This window comes from Poecilia reticulata, chromosome 22 (genome assembly GCF_904066995.2).
Source record: "Poecilia reticulata chromosome 22, P_reticulata-male-v2, whole genome shotgun sequence".
Lineage (NCBI taxonomy): Eukaryota > Metazoa > Chordata > Actinopteri > Cyprinodontiformes > Poeciliidae > Poecilia > Poecilia reticulata.
This window is the reverse complement of record NC_088851.1, coordinates 20,604,776-20,621,856: the sequence shown is the minus strand read 5'-3', so window position 1 is coordinate 20,621,856 and position 17,081 is coordinate 20,604,776. Positions and strand designations below refer to the sequence as shown.

Here is a 17,081-nt window from a genome sequence, read left to right as displayed (position 1 = left end):
TATTTCGCTCAGTTATTTCAATCTTTTCCATTGGATTGGAAGGAATAGGTTCTGCAGGAAAAAGGTCAGAACAACACAGCTCGGCCTGCACATGTTAATCATATCTTCATTCTTTATATTTTTGTTGTTGTTGGATCACTTATGGTATGAACTTTCACACTGCTGGGCGTTTCAGGAGGACAACTATTCAAGTGGGTTTTGGAATAGATGAAGCAAAACACATTTCACTGCTGAAAGTGGCTACTGTTTCCATCGAAGGGTGTTAGAGTAGATTAGAAATGCCCCTTATTGTTCAGAATTCAGAATTACATGAGGGCAAAGTTACAACATAAATACTGTGCAGTAATTAAAAATAGCATTCTTTCATCCAAGCAAAATATGTATTTGAGCATAAAACAACAGAATATTGCAATAAGTGACGATAAAAACTGTGCAACAGCCAAGATGTGCAGATACCAGAAGAAATGTTATATAAAATGAGAATATAACTGCAAAATAACTACAAATACCAGCATGTATGCAAACACTTACTGAGTAAGTTGGAGGCAGTGATGCAGTTACAGACTCTGACAGCTGCTGGGAGGAAGGATCTATGATTTATACCGTTGTGCACCTACAATACAGCAGTCTGTCACTTCAGCTTCACATAGCTGGTTTGAATTTTTACATTGACATATGTAAGAACATATATAGTTATTTTTTTTAGATTACAAAATCATCTGTGTCATTTGGAAAAATATATCCCGAAGAAACTTTTTTTTTCCAGTCTCAAAACAACGTCATGCTTGATTTTTCAGGGCAGTGCAATTTCATAAAACGAATACTTTGAGTGAACAGGATTAAATGTGAAAAATTAAATTTTAAAACATATTTTTGTTAAACTTGATGGCCTGGTTTATACATGTAAGTTTTATATAGTTTCACTTTTATGCGGTTGTTTTCTATGGCGACTGCACTCGCATCCAGTTAATTAAGAAACAGACTATTTGAGGTTTTTATTTTTTTACAGGGTAGGAAGCAGCTCCAACTTGCAGGCTAATTATTAGTACCACTTGATTTTCAAACCGTGTTTACAGCAGTGCACCTGCTGCATCTCCAACATTCAGAGGAACTTTTGTAAAGCCCTTAGGGGGGAGGGGGAGAGCACAAATTATAAGTTTCATCTTATATTTTATATCTGTACAGTTATTCAGAGTCGTCCTCTAATGTACAACCAATACATCATATTTTTCTCAGGCGTTTTACAAAAGGTGCTCATTGGGTTTGATTTCTCCTGCTTTCTGCGTGGGGCGTCATTATCCCTGAAAAGGCAATGATACAACTCTTGTATGTGGAAAGCAGGGGGAATGGTATGAATCAGCCCTCCTCCCTCCTGAAGTGGCTGGGAAAGAAGCGACGCTGATGAGCTGTACCAGGCGGCTCCGGAGCTGAAGCGGCCGCCGCTCCAGCATCATTTCCGTTTCACCGCGCATGCTTCTTTTCTACAACATGGCCTTTTTGTCATGTAGAAGGATCGAGTGGAGCGTAGAGCTGCCGTGCTGTTTCCAGCACCATTTGTGGTGACATATGCATTCCTACTGTGTGCAGATCTGGCTGCAGCGAATCTGCTGAAAAGCCCGCTCTGCACAATATGTCGTTTTACCAAACTGAGGCCAGGACGAATGTCACACTTAGCTGGTACTAAAGGCGTGACTCGGGAGAACATGATGGCAACATGGCTGTTCAGGTTGGGCAGTGTGGGTGTGGGGACATCTGTGGACGTGGCTCTTTCAGGAAGTGGAATGTCGTTCCCAAGCTGATAAAATCCCAAATGAGCCAAAAAATTTAAACAAAAACAAAAAACATGAGGGGGCGGATTATTGTGGAGGCACACTGGTCGTGCTGGAAAACCCTGTTTTGCTATCAGTGTTTATAATTGTTTATGTGGTGTTATTTGAATGAGATCGACAAATCAAAGCATTAAACAAAAAAGCATGATGTATCACAGAGCTGTGTTGTAAAACTCAATGCGTTGAGTTGGTGCCAATTCAGGACAAATGAAATCTAAAAGTATTTCATAGAAAAACAATCCAGTTCACATCTACCACCCAGTAATTCAGATCTATCCAGTTCATTCCAATTCAGCCTAAATGTAAACTCAAATGTAGATTTAGTAACATGCTGCCCAATTCAATTCAGAACGATACAGAGCAGTCTGATTGAACTGATTAATTGCCCATTCTAAGCAAGTTCAAGCAGTTCTCTCTGTTACTTCCCAACAATCCATCTTTGCCACTGTTACCTTGAATAAGCACAGGGTGACAGTGGGGAGAAGAAATCTCACTGAACAAGAACTATGGATTTAGAAAGTAATAAAATCCAGAAAAAAAAAATCAAGATTACAGAACCTGTCATACTTTTTTGGGAATTAAAAAAATGCATATACAGAGTTGATAATAGCAATAATTGTGTTGACTATTTGGCCTAGCTAAATAGAGAATCTGTAGTCCAGGTGCAGATGTAAATAAAAGAGGACGGAGACAAGCTAATTGCAGTGGATAATAGTCCAGGAAAAAGACACAGCTATACACAGAAGCCCTGGGCCAGGTATGTGTGAAAAGGATTACCGAGAATAAAATCAACTTATTACAGCAGTAGATATTAGGGCTGTGTAATATCAATTTTGCGATATTTGCGATATATATATCGATATTTTCTTTCCTAGAAATAAATTGATATTCATCCGCTAGTATCGTAACATCCAACTGTCGCCTTGCTCACTCACTGCTTGCTTCGCCGGGAGAGTCATCAGTCTTAGAGTGATTCCTTCAAATGTTAAGTGTCAAGCTTAAAAAGGTATCAAACTATTCAGAGCAGGGTACTTGGTGCTCTTTATTTACTTTATAAATGCATGTAAGCTACAGTTTGTACTGTTTCAATTAAAAGAAACATGTTTTCTCACCACTACTTTGATTCATTTTGTCCAGCTGTTGACTTTAAGTTTGTGTCCATGTCCAACCAGAGCCAGGTATTGTGTAGTTGGTGCTTTTAATCAGTTTTCAGTTAAATTAATTCAGTCCAACTCTATAACAGTCACAAAATGTCACCAAAATCACTCTGTCCCTCTAAAATCTTTCAGAAAATCGCAAAAGTGTATTGAATTGTATCGTTTGCTGAATATTGCAATATATATCATATTGTGAGCAGAATATTGTGTATCTTATCATATCGTGAGATTATTGTATCACTACAGCGCTAGTAGATATGTCAGTCACTTTGTTCAAGAAAGTGTAACCGGCCACTAAACTTCTATCTGTGATTCTATCCAAGACAGAAGCAAAGCTAATCCCAGAATTGATCTCAGATTATTTTACATGCTTTAGTATGGGCGGATAGAGAGAGAAAATGTTTAGTCTAAACATATTACCAACAGATACTTCTAATTATAGAAAGGTATGGTAATCTCAATGAATCCTTGCAGAGTAAGCACGGAGAGGAGAAATACAGTATTGTTTAAGTAGAAAAGTTCTGCACTAAGCACATACAGCTGATAGATTAAATGATATTTGGACAAAAGTGATCTTTATTAATCGGGACACCAGAAGCTTTTTTTAATGACAAGCACCTGCAATAGACAGCAAAGGGTCCTCTTTTGAAGAGGATTGCCAGGTTTTCTTCCCCCTGTGGGAGCAAGAAGATGGAGGCTGCAGATGGAAGACGCCAACATCGTGATGAGTTCAGTGACTGATGAAATGTGGTGGAAAGTAAAGCATCCAGGCTTCTGACTCCAGGGGGATAAACTCTGGTTCAGTACGGATGGATGTCGATCACTTTGGAAGTGGAAACAATAATAACTATTTGTTGTGATGGGGAAATAAGTGTGGTTAAACATTTTGTAGACATAAAAGGTATTCTGCTATAACTTTTCAAAACAACCTGATTTGTCCCTTTTTTATTGTCCTGTCATGACTTAAACATTTAACATGCTGTCTAATGCCTGAAATAGAGATGTTTTAAAAAAATTTTGAACATTGCATTTTAGAAGCTTTCTTTAATGTTTAATATGAAAAATTTTACATTTATTAGATAATTTGGCTGTGTTTTATATATATATCCAGTGCAGGCCAAGAAAGGGATGTGTGTATATATTTTTTCATATGGCTTTGAGGTTTGCATTAAGACCCCTTGAAAGGGCCGTTAGTTTTCCAACTTCTGCAAAGCAATCTCTTTTTCCTGCTTCTTTCTTTTTCTTCTCTCCGCTCTGTAATGATTTATGTATTTTCAGCCAGCTGGGGCTGTGGCTCACTGCCAGCAGCCAAACTGGCCACCTTTCCTCTGACACAGACACCAATGTGTTTCCATCCAACTGCGGTGCCTCGGGGGCCATTTTATTTGTGCCATAACTCATTTCAGGGAACGTATGTCACTGAGGGTCTGCCCTGTGGGAGCAGGGCCCAATCGCATGCATTACCATGTTTATTAACTCCACAGCCGAATTGAACATGAGCAGTGACCGCATGGCAGAGAGCTCCAAACATTCATATTATTCCCTCCTCTCTTAGGTCACGTTGATCCGAGTTCCTTTTTGGATCTTGTTGGGATTTCTGAGCTCAGGCTGCTGCTTAAATTGATGGGCTCATCTGAGAAATTACACGTGTCCTTAACCCATGAAAGTACTTTTGGCATGTCAGATCCCACTGGATTGTTGTTGTCGTCCTGTGTAGACACTGGTGGGTGCAGACAATTTCATTCCATTTAGCATATTTGCATAATGAATAGCTCAGCTGAGGCCGCACAGCAGCTCATGCTGGATGTATAATTTAATATCTGGTGGCATCTTCTGCAGGGCTCATGTTCTCTCTGCACCTGATGGGCCAACATCATGTTCAAATTAGCCTCTTTTCACGTTGCGCAAACAGCAGGGGAGTGTTTCCACACTTACGGACCGGTTTGAGATGGGGACAATAAAATAGATGGTTGTTCTAAGAATACAACACAGGTTCCTGGAGGAGATGGAGAGGAATGAGACCTGAATGAATAACCTTCTTTGCCGCATGACGGTCCGTTTGATGGCTTCTGGAGTTATAACTATTCCTGGTGTTTAAAAAAAAAAAAAAAGGTACTAATTATTTTCTTTTTTCCTACATACTCAGGTATGAGGGAAATAGTCAGTTATTTTTGTTAACATAGATATCACAATTATGTAAGAAATTGTTTGAGTTTGAGAAAACAATGCATTAGTGATTTGCTTTGACATAACATTTGCTTTGACATGTTCAGCTTTGACTCTTCTTAAAATAACTAACAATGCATTTTATACGTTTTTTTTGTGACTTCACTGATTCTGTCAACGGTTGAAGCTAATGATAGTCCTGCAAGCCAATTCTGAAAAAACAAAAAAACATGAGGATTCACAGTTCCTCCAGTTCAAACCTAGGAGAAGATAATCTGCTTAGAATTTGAAATGTTGTTTCAAAGTTCAAGTGTTTGTCTAAATATGTCTTCAGGATGCATTTCACTCTTAACGTCGTTGTGTATAACAACATTGTCAGTAAGGAGCTGCTGCAGCGCTGAGGGAAAAGTATTTTCTCGAGGCTGTATGTTGCTTTTTTCCTTTGTTAACTGAACAGATTTGTCTCCGTGAAGCAGGGCAGCCTCAGGGCGATTCTTAGATTCCCAAGTACACAATAAGTCGTTTCTAATAACTGAAGGTCCCTCGGGAAGTCTGTTTAACCTTCAAACCCACACACTAATTACTGTGTGTGTTCTGGGAGTCCACGGAGAGCAGTGGCAGCTAATGAGGGACCACCTATGCTCTGAGGACAAACTGGGGGCTGAATGCTGTGATAGAGACGTGCTGGTGGGCTGAGGAGATCAGGCTGCAGGCTTGGATCTGTGTACTCATGGTTCCCTCTCTGGATATTCATATGGTTGATGGTTTTTTTTTATCAAAAGAAGTGTTGCAACATGAAATACACCTGTTTGTAACCATTAACTATATCAGTAGAAAACAAAGGGATGGATGGGGACACATTGTTATCGTGGTATATACAAGACACGTGTAGTTAATCTTGTTTTATGCCCGTCACCCAGTTGTAAATACACCAAGGAGAAAAATCTAAGGTGCATAAATTAGCAATGTAAATTTGATTTTTACCTGCATTTGTAGCTTTTTGCATCTGACATATGACCAGACGATGAGTTGCAATTTTCTCCCTCTCTCTGTCTGTTCTCCCGCAGCTGTCTGAGTTATTTGTTTCATTCGAGAAGAATCCTCAGGGCGCCGCCTCCTTAGCACAGGTCCACAAAGCTGTCCTGCACGATGGGAGGACGGTAGCTGTCAAGGTCCAGCACCCCAAAGTCCAACGACAAAGCTCCAAGGATATAATGGTGATTGAGGTGAGTCTGAGTTGGTGGGGTTTTCTGTTTTGTCACTATTTGAACCGTAGAGCCATACATCCTCTATCTGTATCAGCTCCATCATGTTTGGGTTCATGTTATAAAGGGCTGGAATCGATGGAGGCTCAAGTCCATATCAATGCAGGACCACAAAGGGTGAAATAGTCATCCATCACACGCACACACACACACACACACACACACACACACACACACACACACACACACACAGAGAGAGAAACACACCCATATGCAATTTAGAGTTGCATGCAAGTTTATGGACTGTTGGAAGAAGATGGGGAACCTGGACAAGACCAAACTATGTATTGTGTGAGCACACCAACTTCAGACTGGAGCAAATGTACAGAGCAATACTAGGTGTGTTTCTTCCTGCTGGTTGATTATCCTCAGACTTTTTTTGTGATGTCCCAGTTTGAAATACTTCAGTTTTTACCCTTAAGTTATACAACAAGGGTAATTTTAATTTCGCTTGAAGACACGACATTCTAACCCAGCCACTCGGGAACCATGTCACAGTATTATTCTGAAAAATAATAGTAAAATCAACTAACCTGTGTGAAAATATTTAACTGAAAATGTAATGTTTTCAAAGCTCCTTTTAGGAAAATTAGAATAGTTCAGTGTTTATATTCTAAGATACAAAAAAACACAACTACAACTACCAAAGCTGGTGTTTTGTTAAACAATGCAGCTTGAAAGAAGCAGATATGCTCCCTTTGCTTTGTGTGGTGCTGATGCTTTCCAGGATACAACTAATAAAAACCCAGGGATTATGACAAGCTTCCTCTTAGAATAGATTTGACTTTACTTTCAGAGTGCAATCGAAGATTTGGCTGTATACTAAAGTAAAACTTTGTGTCGTCTACATAGATGGTCAACATTTCTAAAACCAAATTTTTGCTGTAAAAGGTTTCTGTGTCTTTGTTTTACTTTGAAGGTGCTGGTAAAGGCAGTGAACTGGCTCTTTCCAGACTTTACCTTCATGTGGTTGGTGGAGGAAGCCAAGAAGAACATGCCACTGGAGCTGGACTTCCTAAACGAGGGTCACAATGCTGAGAAGGTGGCCAAAATGCTGTCGCACTTCCCTTTTCTCAAGGTACACACATTTTAATATTATTTACCTCCATAGCTTGTTTCACAGTCTGAAATTGAGTAAACCTGGAGCACACTTCTTTTATTCCACTGCTGTCTGTCTCTAATTAAAGTTGCTCCTTTCTGTCGTTAATAGAGGTCAGAGTCTTCCTTTGTGTCAGAGATCTTTCTTTGTGTTGCCCGTCAGCTCCTCTACCTTCAAGCAAAGCTGCATTTGAAGAATCATATTTTCATTACTAGATAGAGTTGGACTTCATGTCATTATCGTTTAATTTCCTGGTGTCCTTTTTCTTTTAATATGTTTGTTTGAGAATTTTTATTAGCTTTCTGAATGTGAATTAAGTTCTTCATGCTCTGCTGGGTTTTTGTGTTTTTATTTTTTGTTGTTATTATTCAAAATATTAAAACGTCTATTTTTGGCCAGTTAGTGATTCTTATTCTGCAGGTTTCAATTGTATGACTTGGCCTTTGATAAAGACATTACCCTTGAAGAATGAAACGTAATTGTGTGCGTCTGTCTATAAATAAGACTGGAATAACTGTTGAAAGGAATCTGTAATTATTGAGCAAGTTTTTTTTCAAGTTGCATCAAATTCCAGAACAGTTTGTTCAGTGAGAGAGGTTTTATACATTGTAATGTTCCCAGACCTTCTGCTCGCACTGAGGGGCTCTGATATGGATCATATTAAGCTATGAAGAGTTTCTTGGAGGATTCCTCCTGCAAACATGTCTTAAGGTTTCTAAAATAACAAGGCTGTCATCATCCCATTTATGATCTAGAAAAGTTTCTACATTTTTCTAAATTGTAGGCAAGTCAATCCTATACTGTCTTCTTAGGATGTATTCACACACATCACTGTTGGTTTGCTTTAAACATACCGGAGTTTGTTTCCTCCTTTGGTCCAGACGTTTTGTGCAGGTGTGAACACACTCGAGCAAACCATGGTGTGAATTCAATATTACAGGACATTCCTGGTGTGATTACACCCATAATCAGTCAAACAATTTCCATTTATGTAGAATATGGTTTTCCACCGTCTGGAAAGTTTTTCATGGACATCGCTGGAAACGATGCATTATTGAAAGCTATGTCTGACTTTTCTGGTGTCAAAGAAGTGTATCATCACATCTCATTTCCCATGTTTTGCTTTTTTTTTTTTAGGTTCCCATGATTTATTGGGATTTGTCCACAAAGAGAATCCTGACAATGGAGTTTTTAGAAGGAGGACAAGTCAACGACAGAGAATACATGAAGAAACATTGCATCAACGTCAATGAGGTCCTGATTCTGTGGATAATGGTTAAAAGTCAGAATTTTGTAACTTTAGACACCATCAAACACGTGCTTGAAGCAAAACCCAGAACTGGTCATTTTTTTCTTTTTCTTTTTTAAAATAAAAAAGCAGCAGCTTTGGGCCAGAAAAACTACGGTTGCAGTCTTACTGACTAATTTGGCTTCATAGGTAATAAAGGGTTTATAGACTTAACCGATTAAAAATTTAACTTGTCAAGTTTACAAGTCTGCTTGATTTTAAAAGTTTTCTCCTAGTTGTGTAACAATGGCACAACTATTTCCTATAAAGTATTTTGAAGGAAACAATGGTGTTTGCTGAAGCAGTTTTCATTTGTTTTATTTTTTTTTTTATTTGGAGAAGACTCGTGACTTTTTCTGTCTTGATCTTATGTGGGTACTTTAGACCCTTATCTGAGGTTCATTTACCCCTGTGCAACTACAGAGAGAACCTGGTTTCTGCAAGTGTACAGAATGTGTACATGGAAAGAAGGATGGGTGGATAAATAAATGAATGGATGGATGATAAATAATTAACACTGGCAGATGCCTCAGTGGAAAAATACCTGATTACTTGGATGCATCCACCAATGCATTGATATGAACTGTTGGACTGATGAATGCATAATGGATGTCTGGATAGATGAATCAATTCCTAGTGGATGGATATTTGATATGATAAATAAATGAATGACTGAATATGCTGTTTGACAACTTGTTGATGAATACCTTAATGGTTGAAGGACAGGAGCATTTTGTGTAGGAAAATCCAAAATCCAAAGAAAACATGTACCATCCATTAAACAGAGGTTATAAAGAACATATACGTAATGGGTAATAAAGAGAATACTTCACTGACGCTTCTTGGATGGATTGCATTATTAGGTCATATGATTTATGAAGAACCAAATGGAATTTCTACTGAAGTTTCCTGTTCGATTTGATCAAATAGAGGCAATCTTTTGTTGTTGTTTTTTTTCTTCTTAATTTTTCACATTCCTCGTTCATGTTTCCATCAGATCTCAGAAAACCTGGGTAAAATGTACAGCGAAATGATCTTCGTCCACGGCTTCGTCCACTGCGATCCCCACCCAGGGAATGTTTTGGTTCGCAAGTGTCCCCGGAGCCAAAAGACGGAGATCGTTCTGCTCGATCACGGCCTGTATCAGGTAGGAAATCTGCAGGCTGCCTGCACACAAACAAAACGCCGTTTGCTGTAATATTGCAACCCATTTTTCATGCTGCCGACCGAGGCTTTGGCTAAATTGGTGGAGCAGCAAACACGCAAACACAGGGATGACGCACACTCTCAGAGACAGACACACTTTTATTAGAGTACAGCAGGATAAAAGCTTTTTGATAAACAACTCATTTGATGTTGTTCTTAGCAGAGTGCCGTGTGCTGGGTTTGAATGCACTGCAGCCTAATCACACAGGGGCGCACGCACGCTCGTGTCGACACACACACACACACACACACACACACCCTCACACACATACACACAGTTGCGCCTACAAACACCCACAGGCTGATGTACAGAGCTCTGACATGACTTTGTTTGCTGCTTGTTGCCATATTCATGGGAGACTTTAATCATACATATGCAACTACATCATCTGGAACAAAATGTGCCACACACACACACTCTTATACAAACCAGACACGCACACACATGAACGCACTTGCTTGCCTTGGACCATAATGGGTCCAATTTATTCCTAATGACTTGTGATTTTAGATGTCATTTTGGAATAGAATATTAATCCAGTGTTCTCACACAAACACACAAGCAAACATGCACGCACGCAGAAGAAAAAAGAAACATGGCATTTTCACTGTCATAATCAGTAGGATAAAGCTTGATGTATGTCTTTTTGCTGGTATAGATTGAGAGACTTGAATTTGTTAAAAATTTAGCCGGATCTTTCTGCATAAACAAACATTATTTATTTTATCATGTTGCATAAATAATCAGAAAATTACAGGAAACAGCCCAGAATTGTACACAGGGCCTGTTTTCTTCAGTTAGGGGTTAGGGTTTTTCTGGTTGGGAATTACTTGGATTTCACCAGACAGATTAAAGATAAGAAAAATCTCACCTGGTTTTCAGTGTGAGACATCAACCTCAAGCTTTTCCCAATCAGCAGACAGTATCAATAATTGTCTATAAGTAAAGATCCCGACAAAATATTTACCTGAATTATGTGACACCTTTACACATCCATTTGTCTGACTGTCCATGTGATTGGTCAGCAATCAATTCCTTTTCAAGAATCGTACTGTCACAGATTCAAAATGAATTGTGGAAATCAATTTCCACAATTCATTTTTAAATGAGGGCCTTACTAGGTCCAGGAAGGAAACCCAGACATCCCTCTTTAGCTCCTTCTGGTGGATCAGTAGACATACACGTGTCATAAAACACATTTTGTCAATAACTCCAAAAAGTCCCACTGTGTTCTCCCATTTTTCTATGATCTCCTTCTGGTGGGATTTCACTCAAAAACATCCAAAGGGAAGTGATGAAGTTTCATGGGTAGCATTAGCCATCTCAGAAACACTCCTAATAAGAAGAAGTCTCCCTGCATTGTTTTCCTAATGGGTGATGGACTTTTACACTTTATACCTAAGGCAGATCCCAACCACCAAACCAAGCTAACTCATTTTAGACACTTGTGTACAGGTGCTATATGTGTAATCCTGATCCATTTTTCATGACCACTGGTTAGGCAGGACTATGGATGTACCAGTAAATCCAGAGTTTGACCTTTCTGATCTGCACCAGGACAGACCAGACCAGACCAACGCTGCAGATGAAGGAATGCTTGTGGCAGAGAGTCAAGAAATGCGACATGACTCCACAGCTTGTTGTGATTTCATATGAGAAGGATAACCTGCCATGTGCTTGCATCTTAAAGACTGAAAGCATCTCTTATTTCAGGTTGACCTTGATTTGTTAAACAGAAATAAATAACAAAAACATTAACACAGCTTTGTACTAACGTCCTGTTTCAGGTTTTGCAGCCAGATTTCAGGATGGACTACTGTCGACTGTGGATGTCTCTCATTAAAGGCGATTTGTCCGGAGTGGAGCGTTACAGCCGCAGACTGGGAGCTGGAGATCTCTACCCCCTCTTTGCTTGTGTGCTTACTGCTCGCTCCTGGAATGCCGTCACTGCTGGAATCAGTTCTGTTCCTGTGACACAAGCAGAGGTATGGCATCCTGCTGTTCACTCATACAGATACATGTAGTGTCAAGTAAAATATTTGCCCCCTTAGTTTTTTATTAATTTCAGGTCACCAAGGAAGTTTAAATATCATACAAATATACCTTGTATGATACAAAAATTGGCATAGCATTTTCAATGATAATGGAGAAAAATCAACCAAACCAATTTTGAGGTTTAGATAGAATATTTATATTTAAATGTTCCTTTTTTCCACCTGCAAAGTTCTTGTTTTTAAACGGTGCAGCTTTGCTTGCATGTGTTTTAATAGTAGTAAAGTGATTATTGTTAATAGGATTATTTTGCTGTTTTTATGGTTGTGCACACACACACACAGAAGCCAACAAAAAAGTAGACAGTACCGAGACAGCACCAATGTGAGTTGAGAAAGCTGGCAGGAATTTCTGTAAAAAGCGAGGCGTGGAAAAGCCGTCTTTGGTTTCTGCATCATTAGGAAGATTGTGGCCAAATCTGGTTGACATAACAAGTAATATATTTCAAATTCATAGGAATAAATGTCATATTAGTTTGGCAGGTTTTGTGATTTGTTTGAACATTGTTTTTCCATGGTGAAAAATGCACAAGCTATACATCTGAAGTGACTTTTTTTTTTATTAGCTTACACTTATTTTAATTGGATTTTATTTATATTTTTCTGACCCACATGGGGCTGAAATTATACTTGGTCTCAAATACATACCCACATTCACCTCAATATTTTTGAAGTGCTTCTGAAGGTCCTATAGTTTTTTTGTTGTTGTTGTTTTTTTTTTTGTTTTTTTTTTTACTAGAAATGGTCACAGTCTATTAACTTCTGGATAATAATGGACTACAGCTGGTGGATTATCTTCTATATATTACAAACAGTGGTTTAAACAGTTGGAGATCCAAATTACATTTGTTCAAAAGACTGAGCAGAAGAAAATCGCCCAGAACAACAGGAATATGCACACTGAGCTAGTTTAACATCAACATGGATGAAGAGAGGAGTGTAAAAATGAATATTTTAGCCCGTAAAGCTCCAGCAGGAAGGTTGGGATACATTTCACTCATTGTTCTGATCCTCCGCTACCTGCAGTTGTACAGTTTGAGCTTCCATAATCACAGCTCCTCCCTGTTGGCAGCTTATTTCCACACACAGTCATTTAGGGGTGGTTTAACCATCTAACAGGGGGATTTGGTGCTGAAAGCTTGTGGATTCAGAGTGATTTAATTGTCACAAAGTTTTTTTTTTTGTTTTTTTTTTCTTACGATGAGTTTCAGACTCCATTCTGGACCAGGTCTCATCAAACCCTCAGGTGTTCTACAACACCATCTGTCCTCAAGAGAGGTTATTTATACCTCTCTTATGCAATGCGTTGAAGCTGGCAGAAGTGCGGCACAACGGTCTGCTACAGTGTGCCACCCCCTCACACATGGTGGGGCCATAACATAAATAACTCTGAGGGGAAAAAGGAAATCTTTGTGCTTATTAACCAGATATGTAGCATGGGTGAGGCATAAAAGCAAAAATAATTATTTAAACTTTTCATAGACTTGTTCATTAGGACAGGAATCACAATTTTGCATGAGCAAACAAGGGATTTTACCTTTTTGAAGTAATGCTCAGTTATTTTTTTGTATACCTGTAAAGTATGTAAACTTCAAGATGGTCACTGGGAGGGGATGGGATTTGAACCTCACACCATCCCACTTTTAGGCATCTGTAACACAAAAGCAAAATCTAAAAAAAGTCATTTTTTTATGTCTTGCTAGTATTTGCCAGATTCTTAGTCTGGACATCATTGTTTAAAATCCTATTTATGCTTCTTTTTACACACCTAAAATACAAATATAATTGTCAAGTGTCGGCCTTCATGCTTTCAATAATAAACGTTCTCGAGGATAAGAAAAAAAAAATCATAAAGTAAATGGAAAGTATGTGTAGAAGAATGATTTCTAATAGTATTTATTTTTACCTTAAATTCTGTTTTTATTTTTCTGAACCATTTTAGTTCTGTAATATCCACATTGTACCAGTTGATTTACTGTTTTTGATGTGCAGGAACTTTTATTTGTTTTTCCACATATTATCTGTTGTGCCTGCATCTCCATCCCTTTTGTCTCTTGCCAGTCTGTAACATGCGGCTCACCTGCTGCTTTTTACTCTGTGGTGTTACTCTGACACCATATTTATTCTAGATTTTAAATGTGAAGTCGTTGCCCTGTTCACATCCACTCACTTGCATTGTCTCGTTTTTGGTTCCCTTCAATTTTTACTGTCCTTTCCTCTTCCATTTATACCGTTTTTTTTGTTTTTTTTTTCTCTCCCAAACCTCTCTTGTTCATGGATCATTTTGACGCTCTGTTCCTAACAGCCGATGATGCATTCCATTAGTGTTAATGCAATCACGTGCACGCAGGGAGTGTTGAGTGCTTTTAGAGCTGTGGCTTTTTGCTGCCTTTTCTTTCACAGGCAGGAATATTTTACCTCCTTAATGAATGTGTCTCTACCAAACGCAGCCAAAACAAAACGGTTGAAACGAGCCAAGCATATTCTGCTGCGTCTTTTATTGTGCTGCTTTTTCTGGGCGTGTGGAGCAGTTCAGTGTCAATACTTTGGTCACATTTTTCTATTTTCCAATTCATGCACTAATTCATGCATATGCTTTTTTAAATTACATTTAAAGCGACATGGCTCTTAATTTAAAGTATTTTTCATCTTGAGAAATGGTGGAGTTTTGTGGCGCAGAGGCTGAACTGTGTGTGAATATTAGTCTGACTGGAGTTTATTGTTATTGTGCTGATAGGATTATGATGTTTGTGACGAGGCTGAGTCACCATAAACCGCTTTGCAATTTGTGACAGAAAAAAAAGGCTTTTTCTCCGAGTTGCAAATTGTTTTTTTATGTAGATTTTTTTTCCCCTCTGAGTTTATCAAAAAATACAAAAATAAAAAATCCTAATACATTTTGCATAAGCAGGTTTACTCCTTCACATAAATAACTGACTTTTGGATTTGTTTTCATTCAAGTTATCAAGACATAGCAAATATCTGCATGACTTCCATATATACATACATTCTGCTCTCTCTGTCTAGTCGCACTCAGTCAAACTTCCAACATTCAAGGTGTCTTCACAAAGCATAGTAAAGTACATATTCATAAGCATTCTTCCAGTCAACAAAACAGGAAGATGGGTTGGACAGGCGCCCTCTGTTTGTGTATTTATTGGAAATGATTTAAGAGATTAGTGATGCATCTTGGATATGATAACAGGCTTTTTTTTTTGGCCTAATCAAGGAAATAAACTAAAGCTTCTATTTAAATTAACCAGTTGTTTGCAGGCGCTGTGAACTTTTTATTTTAGTTGAGGATCTGGTGAGTCTTTATTGTGACCTGAGACGATGAGAAATGGAATCGTTGTGTATTACATCATTCTAGACACCAGAATGTGAATTCATTTGTCTTACAGCACCCCTTTTACTGCATTAGCTGCATTTTACATTCCTAGTTATTAAAAAAAGAACGCTTTAATAAAAGCAAGTAACACAGTCCTGATCATCTATTTCTGCCCGCATGTCTTGAGTATTATATCCTACTGTCTGCCTTCTGACTCTGAATATGCTGTAGAAAAAGAAAAATCACCAGCCTGATCCCCTCCCTTTCCCAAATGAATTTCCTTTGCCTTTTGCACAGCCCATTATTGCGCCACTCGCAATACAATATGTCCTTATTGAAGCATTCAGATGCAAATGAGAGCGCCGTCACCTTCTCTGTGTCCTGCTGGCAGCTGTGAGGCCGGCCTCCCAGCCTCCGATAATTGCTACTAATTGTTATTCCCAAGGCAGGATTTAGCGGAGCACTCCTGAAGACCCTGTTATTTCGGCTGGAGGGGGGGCGAGGCCCCGGTTTGTGTTGAATGTCGATGTCTTCAGCTTGGTAATTCTGGGTTTAGATTGTCATGTAAGTAGAGGAAATGAAGAGGTGACGGTTGAGACAGTAAAGGGGATGGGTCACAGTGCTTCAAGGAAAACGAGTCGGAGAGGGATTCATTGTTAAAACTGAATACTTTAAAGAAACCTGCAACCACAGAGTCCAGATAGTTTGAAAAAGATCAATAGTCACTAGCAAGAGGACTGTGAAGATACGGCATCTGAAATACTGGCATCTCATATAGATGCCAGTTATTTACAATATTTAAGGATTTCTTTTTTTTTGTATGTATGTATATAATGGTCCTTCAGCTCAACGCATGTATTTTGCATATTTTGAGCCAGAATAAAAGGGAGTTTAGATAACCAGACCAAAAGGTTGGAATGATAAACCCACACGAGAACACATTTGTCCATTTGTTTCTACACTATAACAGTGTGAAGTTAATATATAATTCACTTACCATTTCTTTATCTAATCCTGATTATAAATCAAGCTGATCTGAATGCAAGTGTATTTTCTAGAAACAGTTCATCCTTTCTATAGCTATAAAAAATGTTGTGCAGCAAATCCAGCTTAAAATGTGAAAACCATCTCGAAAAGAAACCTAAAACCTTATCGGATTTGCCTCTGATTCTGTACAGAACGGATTATTTTCATTTATGTGTCACAGATATTTGGATCAAGTCGACCGCAGAGCATAAATCACTCATGATGTTGTCTCTAGTTATTGTTACACATCACAGTTTATTTTTTTTCAGTATTTACTCACCTTGTTCTGTTGGGTGGTTTATATTTTTTAAAACCCTGTTTAAACACCCAACCTTCCATCTAAATATGGCCCTGTTCCTGTGAAGCAGAGTGACACTGCCAGGTGCAACGTGTTATGTGGTTTTTACTTTGGTTTGACCGCTTGTGTTGCGTAGAATTTAACTTAAGTCGTTTGGACAAATAAACTGGGCAAGTTTTAGGGGAAATGAGCGAGGCGTTCTGTGTTCACAGAGGCAGTTTCCTTTTTTTTTAACTCTAAAGGTAACGAGTGACATAATTCTGTGAGGAAACATGCTTAATGTCATGATGATAACACATCCTGTTTAACATTACTCTGCCAAGCCGCTCATGCTCTGTTATATGTGTGCAGGATATTATGGAACAAC

The 17,081-nt window shown here is 38.6% G+C and overlaps 1 protein-coding gene across 2 annotated transcripts in view; it reads left to right on the top strand.

The window, feature by feature from the left end:
• adck1 (aarF domain containing kinase 1) overlaps positions 1-17,081 on the top strand; it is a 41,251-nt gene that overhangs the window by 19,970 nt on the left and 4,200 nt on the right. For both annotated transcript variants that reach the window (XM_008400151.2, XM_008400149.2), the window contains exons 5-9: positions 6,220-6,378; positions 7,337-7,495; positions 8,654-8,770; positions 9,802-9,951; positions 11,799-11,996. In XM_008400151.2, coding sequence (XP_008398373.2) covers positions 6,220-6,378; positions 7,337-7,495; positions 8,654-8,770; positions 9,802-9,951; positions 11,799-11,996 — 783 coding nt within the window. The remainder of the gene's footprint in view (positions 1-6,219; positions 6,379-7,336; positions 7,496-8,653; positions 8,771-9,801; positions 9,952-11,798; positions 11,997-17,081) is intronic.